Consider the following 18,759-nt stretch of genomic DNA (forward strand, 5'->3'; position numbering starts at 1 on the left):
CACCCATTTTACAGATGGGAAAACAGCCCCAGAGAAGGGGATATAATTTGACCAAGTAGCAAAGCCAGAATTCCAGACTGACTTCTCTGTCCCCAAAACCCACTTCGGCCACATGCCTCTCTGTCTAGCCATTGCCCTCTAACACCGCTATTAGCATGTATACCTTACTGACTCAGCCTGCACCATGTTAAAAATCAGAAATTGAGATAATGGGAAGATGCATGTTGAAAGTTCTCACCTTTTTAGTTGAACCAAAGCATGCAGAAAAATATCTCCCTAAAGAACTTATTTATTTATTTGTTTGTTTGTTTTTATCACCCCTTTTTAAAAAATTGAATTCCAGTTTCTCTCCCCACCCATTGAGAAGGCAAGCAGTAAGTTCCCCTTATACCTAATTGGGATCATTATTCATTTAGTCAATTGGCATTTATCAAGCAAGCACCTACTATGTACCAGACACACTGTGTGAGTCTCTGGGGATACAAAAACAAATGAAACAGTCTGTGTCAAAGCACTTACATTCCAGCGTGGGCCACAGAAAGATTGCTGGGTTAGAATTCTGACTCTGTCACTTATGACCTTTGTGACCTTAGGCTAATCACCAGGCCTTTCTGGGCCTCAGTTTCCTTTAAAATAAGGGGGTTTCAGGGGCAGCTAGGTGGCACAGTGAGTAAAGCGCCAGCCCCGGAGTCAGGAGGACCCGAGTTAGGTTCTGGCCTCAGACACCTAACACCCCCACACACACACAAAAAAATAGCCATGTAACTTTGGCCAAGTTACTTAACCCCAATTGCCCTCCAAATGGCAAAAAAAAAAATTTTTTTTTAAATAAAATAAGGGGGTTGGATTAGATCCATGCCATGCATAAACATGCCTCTTTGGCCAGCAGAGGCAGTGTAGTCTAGTGGGAATGGCCCACTGAATAGTTGCATGACCCTAAAAATCCTCTCATAGCTCTGAGCACCCCCCCTCTCTCTCTGCTCCCTCTCCCACAGCACTGTGAGTTTCGGATGCGAGGCCATTACCATTGCCTCCGGCCCGGCTGCTACTTTGTGACCAACATTACCACCAAGTTGCCCTGGCATATAAAGAAACATGAGAAGGCAGAACGCCGGGCAGCCAATGGGTTCAAGTATTTCACCAAGCGTGAGGAGTGCGGAAGGCTAGGTAAACTCATGGGCTGGTCCGGGGCATCTTCCAGCTGCTTTGGGATGGGGTCTCGAGCCTTCTTAGCAGCTGGTATCTGTTTCTTGGAAGGCTCCTTGGATTGAGCCATTTTGACTGAGTCCCAGCAATTTTAGGCTCTTGGGTTTTTGTTTTTTTTCTCCCCGAGGAACTTATTTGTTTGTTTGTTTATATCATCCCTTTTTTAAAAAATTGAGTTCCAAATTCTTTCCTCACCCACTGAGAAGGCAAGCAGTAAGTCCCCAATATACATGTTTTATACACTTTGAATTTGAGGTTTAGTTAGGGATGCCATGGAAAGACAGTGGCCATCCTAAGAATCAGCAGAGGCCCCCAGGGATCTTTGGTCATGGTCCATACTGGTCATTCATGCTTCCCATGAAGCCTGTTTTGAGGCTCATTTGATGGCTCTGGTGGCCATTCTCTCTCTGCTAATCTGGGGAGAGGTGCCAACTGCTGGTCCAAGCCAAAAATAGGCTTCAGCAGGTGCCTCTGGATTAAATCCTGCTTCTTGAACCCTGGGGCTCAGGAGGGTAGCCTTCTGGACCCTTGACTGATGCCTTGATAGTATTTGGAGTTCTGATCTTGGGCCTCAGTTTCCTCATATGTAAAATGAGGAAGTTAAGGCCTCTCCTGTCCCTTACAGTTCTAAGTCATAAAGATCATACTCTTCTGAGCTAACATCTAATCCCTCTCTCCTCTCCCAAATTGAGCCCAAGAGAGGAAAAGGGACTCGAGTGCCTCTGGGCCCACAGTATAGGGAGCAGAACCAGAGTTTGAAAGCCTCTTTTTTGCTCTTTTGAGTTTGGCAATTCTGGGGGATGTCGAAGGAACCGCTCAGAGTGCCCTTGTGTCTCTAAGAGATGGTATAGAATGGTACCCAGGGTAGGGAATGATGCTGAGGAGAGCAGACAGGGGAGGGAAGCAGCCACTCCCTCCTGGACCCTTGGGCACTGTGGGAGTTGGAAGGGGGACAGCTAGAGGAGGCCCACACCTCTGAAACCCCAGGCAGAGAGCCTTGGTGGAAAGGGCAGTGCCCAGAGCTTCCCCCCACCCCTCGCTGTAGCCAAGGTTGTCCTGGGGGCCCTGACTTAAGGGGCTTTGTCCCCCTTCCTGGCTGCAGAAGGAGACAAACACTCAAAAGGCAACTTTTGGAAAAGGAAGCTCGCTCTCCACCCCCACCCCACCTGCCACCATCCCCACTTCTGAAGACTTCCCGCTGGGGGGTATGGCTCATAACCATGGCAACAGATATCAACACGCAGCGGCCAGCGGGCCCCATACCTGGGCTCGGTTTACAAGTGTCAGGATTTCCTGATTATTTACTCAACTTTGGGTGTTTCAGGTGCTAGCAGGGGCCAAACAAAGCCCCTCCACGATACTTGACACCCAGCCTGGCCCCGCTGCCATGGCGACAGGCAAGCCTTCACCTGCCCTCGCCGACACTGTTTCCATCACGCCTTCTCTGTTTGTTCTTAATTCCAAAGAAGGCCCAAGCGGATGGGGAAGGAGGGAGGGGCGCGCGGCCGTCTAAACAAACAGAGTCTGGCGGAGAGACAAGGCTCCCTCCCCGGGAAGTCTGGGAGCAGGTGGCGGGGCCAAGGGAGATGAGCCGCTCCCGTCACTGTCAGCAGCCTCACGCCCCTGGCCCTCCGTGACTGATTGTGTCGGGACTGGAGATGACAATGGTTTTTGTTAGATCACAGACTTAAGAGGAGAAAGGCCAGAAAGCCATCTAGGCCCTTCCCTTAGTTTTACAGATGAGGGAACAGGCCCAGGAAGCTGGAATCTGAAGCCAGGATCTCTTGTCCCAAATCCATCATCCTTTCCATTGTACCCCAGTAGGCCCGTTAGAAATGCTTGCTACTGCTTTCCTTTCGAGGTCGGAGTGGGAGTGGGGGTAGCGCCCCTGGGGTGATGTGCTCAGGCCTCCTCCCAGGTCCCAGAGGTGGGCAAAGCTGCATACTTGGCCTGGAGCCTACCCCCACGGCGGGCTCTGGACCCCTTGGCCAAGGCTCACCCTCGGGCGGGTGGGGTGTGTCCGCAGGCTGCAAATACAACCAGGTCAACAGTCATTTCCACTGTATCCGAGAGGGCTGCCAGTTCTCCTTCTTGCTCAAACACCAGATGACATCCCATGCCCGGAAGCACATGCGGAGGATGCTGGGGAAGAACTTTGACCGAGTTCCCACTCAGGTGAGCCGAGAGAAGGCAGACTGGGCTAAGGCAGGCGCCCCCTTCCCCCGCCCTGGTGCTGGGGGCCATGCTTCATGCCGACAGCACCCGCTCCCCCGGGAGCCAACGTCCTCCCTCTCCTTTCCAGGTGATGGGACACCCTGCCAGGAACGAAAGCCTCTCCCATGTCGGCAGCATGGCCCCCAGCCCAGCTTCATCAGGGACCCCCGCTTCATTTCAGGGACCTCAGAGCCTGCTGGACACCGAGACCGAGGAGTACATGGACTACATGGGCTGCAGCCCAGGCGCGCTCTCCTCCGAATCTTCCAACATGGACCGAAGCTGCTCTAGCACCCCAGTGGGCAACGAGAGCACCTCGGCAGGTAAGCGCCGCCCCACCTGTCCTCTGGTGGCCCCGCTGCCCCACCCTGCCCCGATCAGACTCCCTCTGTCCTGAAACAGAAAGAAGGTGCCCGTTGCTCTCTGTGTTAGACAATTGGAAGAGATCTTGGTGGGGAGAAAGGGGGCGGGGTCATCTCATCTATCCCCTTAACTTTACAGGTGGGGAAACTGAGGCCCAGAGATACTAAGTCTCTCTGGCTGGAATCATAGATTCAGAGCTGGAAGGCACCTTAGGGGTCATCTAGCCTAACACCCCCCCCCGACTTAACCAATACGGAAACTGAGGCCCAAAGAGACTAGTGACTTACTAATGTAACAAGTGGCAGATTCAGGATGTGAACCTGGGTCTTCTCTTCCTAAATCCCATGCTCTTTTCACTGGGGTAAAAAAATAAACACACAGGAAGGAAACCCAGGAAGTGAGGCAGCCAGTCCTCCACAGCCCCCATCATTCCATCATTCTGGCAGACAGGCAGACAGGTTGTGGCACATGAGGTCAGTGGCCCTCCGGGGCAGCCCTCTCAGTACCCACCTAGTAGTTGTGCAGGGACCCCCAGAAGGCTTCCCCATCCCTGCCGCCTCTCCCCCTCACCTGCCAGACTCTCCAAACATGGAGTTTCATTTTTCCATTTCTAGAAGAGGGAATCTGTACCTTCCCTCAACCACAAACCACATCAAGGGTAGCATAAAAGTCGAACCCCCGCCTCCCAGGCTGGGCAGGGGCCGGTAGGGAGGGCAGGAGCTACCCACCACCCTGGGAGCAAGCTTGGCCTCAGCCTTGGCCCATGAGGAGGAACAGGAGGGCAGAGATGTGACTCTGAACCAGACTGTCTTCCTAACTCCTGATAAGAAAAATAGGAAACATTTCCCACCCCACCCCCCAGCTTCTTCCATGACACACCCCCAAGCAGTGGAGGTCAAAGCTGCCCTTCTTTAGGGATAGGACATGACCCATAGGTTCATAGATCTGGATCCAGCAGGGGCTGGGAGGCCTCTGAGCACATACATCCCATCCTGGGAATCAGAAAAAAGATGTCACGTGAATCACCCAAGCTCACACGGCTTTGTTCCTAAAGGACCAAATTTCCTAGAGGAAGACGCTGAGGCAGAGAGGTTGTCAGTCAGCATCATAGATTTTAGACATCACCTAGGCCAAAGGGTCTGAGGCAGGATCTGAACCCAGGGCTCCCTGGCTCCAGATCCAGTGCCCTGCCTTCTACCCCACACTCACCTAATCTTTCTTGTTCAGGGGTTCTTAATCTGGGTTCTGTGGATACATTTCAGAGGGGACCATGAACTTGGATTGGGTGGGAAAAAACGATTTTGATCAGTAGCGTTGGTTTTCTTTATAATTCTTTGTATTTTATTGTATGGATTTAAAAACATTCTTCTGAGAAGGGGTCCACGACATTAAAAAAAGGTTAAGAACCTCTGCCTTGGGAAGCAGGGGTTCCAGGGAGCTGGTGCCCCTGCTGCAGAGTGCCAGGCTCCAGGCGAGGAGGGCCCCAAGTCTGTCTCAGTCTCCAGCTGCCCCGATGAGGGAGCAGACCGCAGGGGACCTGACGTAGGCCCACTAGCCGTTGGCGAGGACTTGAGCCCCTTCTGGCGCTCTGCGAGGCCCCATCTTTCCTCTCCTCCCCTCGCCCTCCTGCCTCTGGCCTCCCCTCCTCCCCCTCCTGTCACCTGCCTCCCATCTCCTCTCCATCACAGCTCCGTTTTACCTCTGAACACATTTTTTCCATTTTCATCATACTTGCTTCTGCTGTTGGGTTTCTCATTTGGGTTCTTTTGTTTGTCTGTGTGTCCGTCCTTTGTTTTGGTTTGGTTTGGTTTTTTTTTTTCTGCTCTTCTCCGCCCTCTCCAGGCTGCCTGGCCGCTGCCGCTCCTGCTGCCGCTGCCGATGAGGCCCCCCAGCCTCCACCGCCTCCATCCTTCTCACAGGGCCTGCTCAGGTCGCCCCTCCCCTCCCTCCCATACCTCCTCTCTCCGTCTTGTCTCTCATACTCTCTGCTCAGTACTACCCTTGGAAGCAGCCGGGCCATTGTCCTGCCCGCCGCCAGCACGCCCGGCTTTCCGTCTGTCCTTGCCACTCCACCTCCAGTCAAAAGTGACATCCCCATAGTGCAGGACGCTGCAGGTAACTCTCCCCAACTTTCTTGCTGAGTGCCATCCCCCCCGAACACCCACCCCCCATCCCCAACCGCAGGGGCTACTCTACCCTTTCTGGGTCAGTCAGTTCACAACACGCATTCGTGCTGGGCAAAGATGACTCCTGCCCTCAGGGAGCTAGAAAGGGGGGGAGCCACTGGGTGCCTCTGGGAGATTTCCCTTTAGTAAGCACTGGAGAAATGCCAAGCTCTGTGCAAAGCATAGAGGTACAAGGAAGGGAAGAAATTGGCCCTGCCCTCGGGGAGCTTCTGTTCTAAGAAAGGACACAGCGTGGAAATAAGCCGAGTCATGTATGAAGGACAGTATACACAGAAGGTGATCTCAGGAAAGGCCTCCTGCCCCAGGGGGGAGCAGCCTGGTCACTTCCAGGACGGAAGGGACTACACAGCCATAGGCGAGACGAGCGCCCTTTGGGTCCCTGGACTACCTCGATCCATTCTGGGCACTGAGTAGACACAGTCCTGCTACCCTCGCCCACCCCAGCAGGGCCAAGAGAGAAGCTTGGTGATGGAGGGGGTCATTCTTAGGGGTCTGCTTCACCAAATCCCTTAGTGGATCTGCCCTAACTCAGCTCCAGCCCAAAGTCCCCTTGGAGGCAGTGTCCCTAAAATCCCAATGACCAAGTCGACCCTTCTACAGCCTCTGGCCCAGCTCTTGTATCAGTCCCTGCCTGGCCCTCACCAGCTCCTCAGCATGTCCCAGGCCCCTCGGAGAATGTGATCCTTGGAGAGGGTAGAAGGTGGGCCTCCTGGACCACCATCCCAGCTCATGCCCCTGTGTCCATAGCACCTACTATGTACAAGGCATCATTCTAGCAGCTGGGGATCCAAAGACAGCCCCTACCTTAAGGGGGCTTACATAAGGAAATACCAAGCACATGCAAGTTTCCAGAGGGGGGCAAAGACAAACACTCATCCTCATACCTGGTCCCCATCCTTTAAAAGGCACCTCAAAGGGCTTTTGGTGGGGCTGTAGGAAGGTGCCCTCAATGCCCTTCCCCAAGGCAGGCATAACCCAGCCATTCAAGGGCAGCCAGCCCCCTGAGGTGGGGAGAGAGCCTGCGTCAGAGTTAGGAAGACCGGGCTTCTGCTAACTCTTGTCACCCTGGCAAAGTCCCTTCCAAGCCTAGGCCTGAAATGGAGAGGGGGGCGGTCAATAAACATCAATTGTCTCCTTTGTGCCAGGCACCCAGCTGGTCCAAGTAGAACCTACAGGAACACTCACAAGGGGCATCTTTCTGTCCCACCATGACTCCCATCAATCCCAGCCAACGATTGGTTACTGAGTTGTGCTGGAAGTGGGGCTACAGAGACAAAATGAAAAGCAGGCCCTGCCCTCCTGCAGCTTACATTCTCACGGAGGGGGAATACAGCATGTAAGATCATTTACACGATCAAATGTGTCAACCACTGACTAAGGGCATCAGAAAAAGCCTTCCCATGATAGACAGACAGACCTGTGAGAGTACATGAGTGAGCCTTGAAGGAATTGGGGGATACTAAGAGGGGGACATTTCAGGCATTGGGGGGTGCCAAGGCAAAGATGGGAATGGGATGCTATACTCACACACACACACACACACACACACACACACACTCCCTCTTCAGACCCAGGTCTGAAGGTCCCAAACCAGAACCTCCCCTGACATCAGCCTTTGTGATCAGTGCCACCACCCCTTCCTCAGACCTCTGGCCTGCTGCCCTGGACCATGGCCCTTCCTTTTGGTTCTTCTCTTTCCCTCCCTTGACCTAAAGGGCCTTATCCCTGATTCTTCAGCTAATGGAGCTTTCCCTTTTTTTTGGGGGGGGGAGGGAAATGCAGAGGTGGTGAGTGATTCTTCTCATCTGCCTGTTTAGGGCTAATTTAGCCAGGGAAAGCCCCAAGCTCCTTCTGCTAGTTTCAGAGGAACAAATCCCTGCCTGTGGTTTGGGAGGGAAGGTTCTAATCAACCGACCAGGTATCAGGGAGCAGGGCCAGGCACTGGGGTCGAGGGTCCATCCACACTGGCTTCTGCTTCTGACTTGTGGGTGGGAGAAGAGAGTAGTAATGTGCTAGCTGGTGGGTTGAGTGTAGACACCCCCCAGGAATGGCAGCCCCATCTATACCTGCCTGTCTGGTACCTAGCTTCCTACAAATGTAATACAGTGGTAAAAATATAGAAGGTGGAAATCTGAGGACCTGAGTTCAAATCTTGACCTCTGTCAGCTCACCACCTTTCATAGATAAGAAAGTTCCCTTCTCTAGGCCTCAGTCTCCTCATCTATAGTGAGAGGGTTAGATAAGGTCCCAAGTATGATGCTATAAGGGGAAGAGAGTGGTTGACAGGTCTCCAGACTTGGAGTTCCATAGCCAGGCAGCTATGATCTACCTGGTGCCCATCTCCACTTGGGGTGATCAGAGAAAGCCCTGGGGGGCATCGGGACCCTTTTCAGTGCCTCCGGCAGCTCCCAAGGCCTTGCTTTTTCAGAACAGGGTTCTGCCATGGCAGCTGCTGTAGGTGGTGGGGCATTCCCCCCAGCCCCTACCCCTCCTAGTTTCCCAAACCTCAAATCTTCAGCTCCTCCTTAGTTCTGAAGCTACCATTGCTTACAAAGGTACTTTCCTCACTTTACAGTTAAATGTTCTTATCCCCATTTGTCACTGGAGGGATCTGGGAATCAGTGCCTGGGGGTGGGAGGTGTAGGGGGGCCCTTCAATCCCATCACCATTCATTCAAGTGGAGCTGAAGACTGGGTGGGACAAAAATGAAAACTATCCCTGCCCTCAAAGAACTTACTTTCTCCAGAAGGTTAAAGCCCCAGGGAAGGCAAACCAGATCTATAAAGACCAACAAAATTAGCCCAGGCCTTCAAGGCTCTTGCATTCGTCCTCAGGGTTGAAGCCAGGAGGGATTCAAACCCAGCCTTTGGACTCAGTTACAAGCTTCTCCTTCCACCAGGATACTACTTCTTACTTCCTTGACCTTGGTGGCCAGAAAGATCATGCCAGACCTTTTAGAAGGAAAAAAAAAAAGTTTGGGAGTTAAGTGGGTAAAGTTGACCTCAGGGCAGTGTGGGTGATGGGTAGCTGCGTTGTGTGTGTGTGTTTTTTCTTCCAAAGCATAAATACGAGAGTATTTTAGATTGCTGCCAAAAGCGGGCTGGCCCCCTTGGAGCAGACAGGCGTGCCTGACCTGGGGGAAGCCAGGGGTTAATCAGCAGGAAAGAGAGCTTGCTTGTCCCTCATTAGAGGGAGGTACATTATGGTGTCCTGGCCGGAATCCAACTTGGGTAATTACATTCTGGCGACCTAGATTCCCCTTTCAGCTTCAATTATATTCAGGAGGCTTCTTCACTTCCCACCCCAAAATGAAGGGCAGCCTGGTTAGGAAACAAACAGACTGCATTCTCTAGGCAGAGTGGGCTGCCTGTGGTTCTCAGCCCCTGAAGGGAGTGGGATAGGGGGACAGTCCAGCCGGGATGGCCAAGGGCCTTCCCCTGAATGTCCCCTGAGACAGGGAATGCCTGTTTGACAGATGGGGAAACTGAGGCTCCGTGACTTGCCCCTGAAGACAGGGCTAATGCCAAAGGTGTCCCAGGAACTGGAAGCCAGGCTTCCAGCTTCCCAAGTCCAACATTATGTAGAATGCCCCCACTCAGTTTGAAATAGGAACTTAGAAACAGCCATGATTATTCAGTTCTGCCTGGTGGACTGAAGGCCTTGGCTGGGGTCTAGTGGCTAGGTCAAAGGGGGAATAATTCTGATGGGATTCTTGCCCAGCCACAGGTCAGACTAGATGACCTATGTAAAGGGCCTTCAGTTCTTAGAGCCATTTGCACCCAGGACAGCGGTCAGCATCGTGGTAGGGGATGTGGGCAGACCCGGCAGCTGTGGGCCCTGGCTCAGGAGCTCGAGGGAACCTCAGAAAGCCATCTTCGTGCGCTAGGTGAGGGCGCGAGTCCCGCCCTCCCCACCACGCCGTGAGCGTGGCCTCACACGCGTGGGAGCTCCCCTTCGCGGCCTCACCTCTCGGCCCTTCTCCCCCACAGGCAACACCATCACCATGCCGACCGCCTCTGGCGCCAAGAAGCGCTTCTGGATCATCGAGGACATGTCTCCCTTCGGCAAGCGCCGCAAGACGGCGTCGTCGCGGAAGATGCTGGACGAGGGCATGATGCTGGAGGGCTTCCGGCGCTACGACCTCTACGAGGACTGCAAGGACGCGGGCTGCCAGTTCTCGCTCAAGGTCACGCACTACCACTGCACGCGGGAGAACTGCGGCTACAAGTTCTGCGGGCGCACGCACATGTACAAGCACGCGCAGCACCACGACCGCGTGGACAACCTGGTCCTGGACGACTTCAAGCGCTTCAAGTCGTCGCTGAGCTGCGACTTCGCCGACTGCCCGTGGTCCGGCAACAGCACCCACTTCCACTGCCTGCGCTGCGGCTTCCGCTGCACGGACAGCACCAAGGTGACTGCGCACCGCAAGCACCACGGCAAGCAGGACGTGATCAGCGCCGCGGGCTTCTGCCAGTTCAGCTCCAGCGCCGACTGCGAGGTCCCGGACTGCAAGTACAAACTCAAGTGCTCGCACTTCCACTGCACGGCCCCCGGCTGCAAGCACACGGTGGTGGGCATGTCGCAGATGGACTCCCACAAGCGCAAGCACGAGAAGCAGGAGCGGGGCGAGCTCGTGCCCGCCGTCAGCCCGGGGCCCGAGGGGCTCCCGGCCGGCCCCCCGGACCACGAGGCCCCCAGGGGCGGCGAAGGCGACGGCGAAGGCGTGAGCCTCGACAGCTCGCTCAACCTGGGCGCCGACGCCGGCGGCTCCCTCTTCTTCCTGCAGAGTGCCGCCGCGGGCCTGGGCCTCAGCGACTCTCTGGATCTGAGCAAGAAGGCCCCCGAGGGCCCGGGCCCGGGCCCCTGCCCCGCCGAGCCCTGCGCCGCCGGGGGCCTGGACGACTCGTCCCAGGAGGAAGAGGAGGAAGAGCTGAATGAGGATGAGGAGGACGAGGAGGACGACGAGGATGAGGAGGAGGACGAAGAAGAGGACGAGGAGGAAGAAGAGGACGACGAGGAGGATCTGAGCACGGATTCCGAAGAGTCGCTCCCCGACGCCGCCGCGGGCCAAGCCCTCGGCCCCCAGGGCTCCGGGGGAGGAGAGGAGACGTGCCCCCTGAGCCACAGCGAGGCCCCCCGGCCCCCCGCGGGAGACCTGACGGCTTCCACCTCGCCGTAGCCTCGCGGACAAGGCCTGTGTCCCGCTAGGGTTTTTTTTGCTTGTTTGTTTGAAAGTAAGACACAACGGAGACCCGGACCCCCCACAGAGAAGAGAGCCCTCCAGCATCCCCCCCGCCGGGGCCCTGACGCGGGCCTCCCCGGGCCCGGGGCCGAGGCGACAGGCAGGCCGGGCCCGCGGGGCGCCTGGCTTCAGTTTGGTGTGCAGATGAAATGGAAACTGGAAACTGGGAAAAGGGGGAGAGGGGAGAGCCCGGGGCAGCCCTCCAGGCCTGGGATTTCCCCCGTTTCCCACTTTTTGGCTAGCCGGTGTCTCCCCATGCCTTCGTTGAGGATCTGGGTCCCCTTAAACCCCCCCCCACACACACACACACACACACACATGTATATCAGCAAAATGGCCTTGGCTACGTGGGGTCTCCTTTTCCTCCAGCTCACTCTCCCAGCGTTAAACATACTTGGAGGGCTGGGGGAGGGGGTATTTATTGTTAAACAGAAAAGCATTTAATGAAATCGGGCGAGTAGGGGCTGGGGCGCGCAATCCGTTCTTCCAGTCCCTCTCTCTGGGATCTTTCCTCATTATATTATTTTTTTTTTTAAGATATTTATATGTAAAGCTTCCCTCTGTACAGAGATGTTCGTTTGGATTCCTGGTGGTGGTCTGGCCACAAGAGCAGGGGCAGGGACGCCAGGCCACCCAGGGGAGTGCAGGAGCAGGGAGAAATGGAGGAGATCCTGGGTGCCCCCCGGGAGCCAGCCGAAGCCTGTCCCATCCTGTGCCCTCGAGTTGCTGGGACTCCGGTTTCCCCCTTCCCACCTCCCCGCTCTTCCTTATTCCACCCAGCCAGGCTCTCCTGGTGCTTTCGAATTCCCAGCACCTCCCCAGAACAGTCGGAAGGGAAAGAGGGGAAGGGGGGAGGTCCAGCCACCTCTGGAAAGGGGCCAGGAGCCTTGAGCAATACCTGCCCCGGGTGCTGGTGGCCGCCTCCCCGCCCTTCGGTCTCGGGTCTGGGCAGCCCCCGGGGCCCTGGGAGAGCACAGCTCAGGGAGGGAAGGCTGTCACCAAAGCAGAGAGGAGGATCAAAGAAATCCCCACCCAATCCCCAAACCCAGACAGACCCTGCAGGACCCCCTTCTGCCCATCTCCACTGCTGAGGACTAGAGCGGAGGGGCCCCAAGGAACGTTTAGCTGGAGTTTGGATGCTTGCTTCAGGGAAACAGCTGTTGGCTAGGGGTGGGAAGTGGAGACACCCCTGTCTGGGGACAGAAGCCCCAACCGTGACCCAGAGCAGCTGATCCACACCCAGCCTGGGGCTCGAGTAGGTCCCAGGGCCCCTCCTGCCAGTGGCTGGAGCCCCCTCCCACCCCCTTAAACATCCCCTCTCCCCATGGGACTATTTATTGCTCAGGACTGTGACAATTCTCACGAGGGGCTACTGTGAACCCTCTAGCTCCAGGAACCTTCCCCCACCTCAGGGCTATCTGGAGCCAGCCCCAGGGGCCTCCCCCCCCCCCCTGGATCTCACTGGGCCCTCCGGAGTGGGGAGGGAAGGAGCACGGTCACGGAGAGCCCCAGGTACTAAAGCAGCAGTCAGGGCCTAACTTTGTAGTTAGTGATGTACTAGTAGCACGCCGAGCGGTGTTAAATTAACTCCCAACCACCCCCTCCCCCCATCTCGTACCCTGGCCGCGCTCCTGGGGGAGGAAGGGAGAAAAGCTCTCCGTGGACTCGTCACTGCAGGAGACTGTCAAGGAAATCTCATGGAATCAACCGAACTGGGAAACCTTTACTAGACTTTGCCCCGCTTTGGTGGCCCCAAAGATCCCCCAAACCCGGGGGGCATTTTTCTCCCTGTTTGCTCCGAAAGGTTGGGGGTGAGGAGGGGGAAAGCGTGTCAGCTTTTTTCCTTTTAACTTCCCAATCCCACCCTGGTAACGAACCCCAGGGAAAACTTGCAGTTTACATCTGTCCTAAAAGGGGAGGACTGAATGGTGCTGATGGAGAGAAGGAAAAAAAAAATGGGGCTGGGGGAGATGAGGGGGGAGGGGGAGGGGGGGGACTCTTCACAGCCAGCGGCTCAGGTCGTGGCAAGCAGGGCGGATGTGACTGTTGGCTTTAATATTCAGAAATGAAAAAGAAAAATTTACAAAAAAAAGAAGTTGTACAGTATTTTTCCTGTAAAGGTTATTATTCTATGTAGAACAAAAGAGAAAAGGAAAAAAAAAAAAAAAACGAGAGCTGGGGTGCTGGAGGGGAGAAATTGCTTCTGGCTTCCAGCCACTCACCTGCCTTCTGGACTAGCCCCCGTTAGGTTGGGTAACCTGTGTGCAATCTCTCTCGAGGGTTTTTGTTTAGCATTTATTTTAGAGGCCTTAACAATTTGAGGCTGCCTGTCTTCACACTCTAGCACAGATGGGAGCTGTGTGATTCCGACTCTTGACTTGAATTTTGTAGCAGGGGGAAAAATACTGTTAATACAAGTTTGTAGTTAATTTAACATTTGGGGGGTTTTCCCTCTTATCAGTTTATACGTGTGTGGCTTAAGGCTTTTTTTTTTCCCTGTTTTATCTTGTTTTGGCTGCTGCTTTGCTGGTGCCCCCTGAAATTGTCCCCATTTCACCTTCAAAGTAGTCTTGCCCCTTCCCCCCTTCCCTAGCAATGAGGGGGAAAAAAGCCAGTCCCTGAGCTGGGGTGAACCACCAGGTACCTCCAACACCAGGCTCCCTTCCTTTCTTCAGCAAGGGGGGTAGTGAGGACTCCTGTGCCAGAGTCTCTGATCAAGAGAAGAGCAGGGGCTTGGGCCCTGCCCTGGCTCCCCTCAGCTTCTTCTCCCATCAGTTAAGCCTTGGCCGCCATCTTGTTTATGGTTCTGACATTGAGTGAGTTGAGTGGGAGCTAGTTTGACCACCTCTCTCAAGGCTGGTCTCCCTCCCAGGACAGTGTCACTGGCCAGCCCCTCCCCACCAACTCCTTCCTTTCACCCCCAACCCCTCCCACACACCTTCTCATTTGCCCCTTACAATGGTTTGGTTGTTGGGTTTGTTTTTTGTTTTTTTTTTTTTTACTGAAAATGGAAAAAAAACAAAACCAAGCCAGGTACAGCCCATCCAACCAGCTGGTTCTATGTTTTATTTTTTTGTTCCTTTGGCCGCCCACAGCCTAGAGAGACACACCCACCTGAGTGAGCTTGGAAGGGAAAAGAGTGGGGAGGAGAGGTCAGATGGAGTATTACTGATTAAACAGAAAAAATAACAAAATCAATTTAAAACAACTCCCCCACCCCCACCTTCACCTCCCCACCCAAAGGCTCCTCCTGAACTCCTGACCACCTCAGCTACTGAAGACAAGCAATCAGCATCTCCCCTGTCATCGTCACCGTTCTAAGCCACAAAAACTGGATTCAGTCTGTGGAAGGAATTTTGTAAAGAAAAAAATAAAACATTTTTCAATGTAGCAACAAAAAATGGAAAAAAAAAAAGAAGATGAGGACAGAGTGCAAAGTCTAGCCTTTTGTAATATATTGCACATTAGGACTACAAGCCATTGCTAGCTCATTTCGAATTTTAATGTGTAATTTTTGTTTTATTTTCTTTCTGTGGGGAAAAATGCTTGATCCACCAATGCCCTTTTTAATGTTTTATAACTATGTATGTGTATATATATAAATATAAAATAATATGTATGCACATATATATGTGTGTGTATATATATCTATATGTATATACATATATATAGATATATAGATCTATATAGAGGTTTTGAGACAAAAAAATGCAGAAAGTGAAAACTGAACAGAACAGTGTGTGTTCCGATTACTTGAATCTGGTCTCCACAGCACCTGCGTTATTAAGAACTGAATATTTTTCCACTTGAATTTAGTGCTATTAGAAATTTAATATATGTGTTTTATTTATTTGATTTTTTTTTTGCATGACTGATGCAAGGTTTGACATTTTCACTCAATAAAAACTGGAAAAAAATTCTTGGGTTGTCCCTTATTTTTAAAATAACTCCCTCTCTTTCTCCTCACCCCATTCAAAAGAGAATGACCCAGTGACCTTGCTTTTGGGGGTTATGCTTGGTGTCCTATCAGGGGTCCCCTATGGGGGGGGGGAGACAGAAAGAGAAGATGAGTAAGGACAACTATCTAGGAGGGTTTGCTTAGGAAAATCACCTTTTGTTGGGAGGAAAAATACCAGTTTTAACCAGGAAGGGATCATAGTTCTTAAACCCACAAGGGACCTCAGAGACACTCTGATCCAATGTCCTGTGAGGCCCAGGAAAGTCCGTTGGCAGAAGATATCAGAGGCCAAATTTGAACCCAGTGCCCTTTCTATCGAACCACACAAGGGAAACAAGGTTAAACCAGGAAGGGGAGAGCTGGGAATCTAGCCTTAAGAGTAAGAGGGCTTCACGCAGGCACCAGGGATAGAATGGGGGGGGGGGGAGATTCAGTTTTCAATTCAATAAAGTTTATTGAGAGCCTACTGTGCATCAGAGATGGTGTTAAGCACCAAGGATACAAAAAGCAGCAAAAGAGTCCCTGCCCTCAAGGAGCTTACAGTCCAGTGGGGGAGACCTGCAAACATATATACAAGGCAAGTTCTATGCAGGATAAATGGGAGACAATTAAAAGCACTGGAATTAAGAGGGGGTGGGGGGGAGGTTTCTCTAGAAGGTGGTATTTAAGGGAGGCTGGTAATTGGAATGTTCCAGCATGGGGGAAACCAGAAGAAAGCCCAAGCACCATCGTGAAGCCAGAGTCCCTTGATTTGAGAGTCTGGTGGGAAGATCACATCTCTGTTTCAGTATTACTGTTTTCTTTTCTAATGCTACGTATTTTATTTTCCACATTTAAAGCTGTTTTTCTGAGGAAGGTTCCACAGGCTTTCCTGGCCTGCTGGAGGGGTCCGAAGTGCAAAGCAAGGGAAGGAATCCCTACCTTGGGAGGCCCTTTCCCCAGGTAGGATGGTGGGAGGCCAGCCCCCGGTGGGCTGTGACACTGGGCAGCCTTTCCCCACTCCTCTCCCTGGGGTATGTCATGGAGCCCAGGAGAGGCAGCTCAGGCTCAGGCTCCCGCTTGGCTTGCCCCCCCCCCTTTGTGCCTGCTCCCCTTCCTGCAGAGACCTGCCCATGGGCGGGAACAGCGTGTACCCGGATCCGGATGTTGGCTGAACTCCTGTCTGGAACACAGGGTTGTATAACCAGGAGCTGAGCGGGCTCATCTTGTTGGCCCCCTGGACCCAGCCCAGGGCCGCTGGCTTCACAGAGGCCACTGCTGTCAGACACCTGGGCCCTGGAGGTGGCTGCAGGGAGGGTGGACAGAGACAGAACCCCCTCCTCGTCACCCAGAGCCCCCCCCAGGCTTCACGACCCCGGGGGCCACTGGAGGCCAAACGACCTAGTCATTTTACAGAGAAAGAAACTGAGGCCTGCAGGACTTAGTGCAGAGATTTGAACTCTGGGCCTCTGACTCCAAACCCAGGTGTCCTTTTGTGTGTCTCCTGCCTAGACTCAGCCATGAGTCTCAGAGTACAGTGCTGACTTCTGGTCTGGGTGACTTTTTAAAAGATAAGCAGAATAAACTGAGCTATACCAGGCCTTAGAAGCCATTCGATCCACCCCCCCTCTCCTCTTAACAGAGGAGGAGACTGATGCCCGAGTGATTCACCCAGAGACACTCAGACAGTTCAGATATGCTAGGTCCCAGGTACTCTCACTCCAGGGTCAGCATTTATGTAATGCTCACTGTATGCCAGGCTCTGTGCTAAGCACTTTCCAGATATTGCCTCCATGCCCTTCAAGGTGCCCATTATCTGAGCAGCCCCCATGGGCACTGGTCAAAGGAGATTAATATTTACAGAACCATTAGCACACACACCCCCCCCCCCAGAAAACAGTTGGCGTTTAATAAATGCTTGTACCCTACCACCACCATGGGCATCTGTCTGGAGCTAATCCAATCCAGGGGGTCACAGCTGCCTGGCTTGATGGGATATTGGACATAGGCAGCTTCCTTCCCCTAGGATCTTTCATACTCTACTCCTTTGATGCCCGGGCTGCCATCCTCCAAGGTCTAAGAATCTGAGCGCTACCTAGCAAAGGAAACCCAGACTCAGACCAGCTCAGGATGCCCAGAGCTGCTGATGGGCAGACACATCCTCCCCCTAGCACTGGGGATTAAGTTCCTCACCCCTTCAAAGCCCCTAATGCTTTGCTATGGCTCCCAGCCATCTGATCTCAAACAAAAAGCACAGGCACACTCCTAATCCACCCTCATCACCCTCCTTTCTTCTTTGGGCCTGGAATGAAGCCCACAGGCTATTTACATAAATATGTTTGTAACAGACACACTCACCCAAATATAAATACACTCACATGTATATGTATAACACACACATACTTTTTTCTGTCCCATTAAAATGTTCAAGTTGAAACTTGCCTGTTGTTTGTGGATATCTTGATTCTGTTAAACAAAACGGTGACTAATTTATGAGATAAAACACAAGTTCAACAAATTAAAACCATTACGGCTGCTTTTTAGGCTCTCCTGTGAGAGCTGGGGGGTAGGGGGGCGGGGGGGGGGGGGCAGGGGGGGGGGGGCCTTCCCGGCCCCCCGGGGGGGGGGGGGGGGGGCGGTGGCAGAGCTGGTGGGAATTCTCCAGGAGTGGCTGGGGTCCTGGGTATCAGGCCACTTAAATCAGGGCCCCAGCCCAAAGTGCCAAGGGGTTTGCCCTAGGCAGCATTTAACCAAGACAAAGCCCCACCTAGGATAAGGGTGCTCCCATGGGACCCAAGCCAGCCCACAATGCCTTTCTAGGGGATATGGGACATGAGATGGAGGTGGGGAGCCAGGACAGGGTCTTCAAGCCTCCAAGGCTGTTTCCTCTGCTGCCCCCCTCAACGAAGGCACTGGGTGGGGGCTTTCAATTCCTGGACAAGATTGAGGGGAAGCTTAGTCTAATTCTGCACCTCCTAAACCTGTCCCTCTCCACGAGGCCTTCAGGCCGACTGAGCTATGGGTCCACCATGTTTGCCTAGCCCTGGGGTTGGAAGAAAAGTAAGGGAATGAATGTTTGGAAACAAGAGACCCCGAGTTCAAGCGATGACTCTGACACTTATTACTGTGACCCAGGGCAAACCATCTCACCTCTTGTGAAAGCCTAAAACATCTCTAAAACAGGACTAATAATATGGCCAGTCCCTAGCTCACGAGGTCATTGGTAGATTCCAGTGAGATCAAATGGATGGAAAGTGGCCCCCTGGCAGGCATGTCCACAAGTCAGACCCTCCATCTCTGGGCTCTTGGCATTCTCTCTGGCTCTCCCCCATGCCTAGAATGCTCTCCCTCCGCCACTCCTGACTTCTGACCCGCCTGGCCCAGCTAAAATCCCACCTTCCACAGGGGGCATTCCCAGCCCCTCTTAATACTAACATCTTCCTCCTGTTCATCACCTGTTTGTATCTAATTGTTTGCAAGTTGTCTCCCCTATGAGATTGTAAGCTCCTTGAAGGCAGGATTGTCTTTTTATATCCTCAGCCCTTAGCAAAGTGCCAGGCACAGAGGCTTCATAAAAGTTGATCAGTGTAGGAAAGTCCCTGCTTGCT

At 53.3% G+C, this 18,759-nt stretch overlaps 1 protein-coding gene across 2 annotated transcripts in view; it reads left to right on the forward strand.

Annotated features, from left to right (window-relative positions):
- The window catches only part of CASZ1 (castor zinc finger 1), a 245,884-nt gene extending 230,790 nt beyond the window's left edge, over nucleotides 1-15,094 (forward strand). For both annotated transcript variants that reach the window (XM_069078947.1, XM_069078946.1), the window contains 5 exons: nucleotides 996-1,167; nucleotides 3,233-3,381; nucleotides 3,509-3,743; nucleotides 5,626-5,898; nucleotides 9,959-15,094. In XM_069078947.1, coding sequence (XP_068935048.1) covers nucleotides 996-1,167; nucleotides 3,233-3,381; nucleotides 3,509-3,743; nucleotides 5,626-5,898; nucleotides 9,959-11,151 — 2,022 coding nt within the window. In that variant the 3' untranslated portion in view covers nucleotides 11,152-15,094. The remainder of the gene's footprint in view (nucleotides 1-995; nucleotides 1,168-3,232; nucleotides 3,382-3,508; nucleotides 3,744-5,625; nucleotides 5,899-9,958) is intronic.
- Nucleotides 15,095-18,759: the final 3,665 nt, after the last annotated feature.

The sequence above is a fragment of the Petaurus breviceps genome, unplaced genomic scaffold, assembly GCF_028583685.1.
Source record: "Petaurus breviceps papuanus isolate PSGF00001 unplaced genomic scaffold, PetGlider_PUasm1.0 91041, whole genome shotgun sequence".
NCBI classification, from domain to species: domain Eukaryota; kingdom Metazoa; phylum Chordata; class Mammalia; order Diprotodontia; family Petauridae; genus Petaurus; species Petaurus breviceps.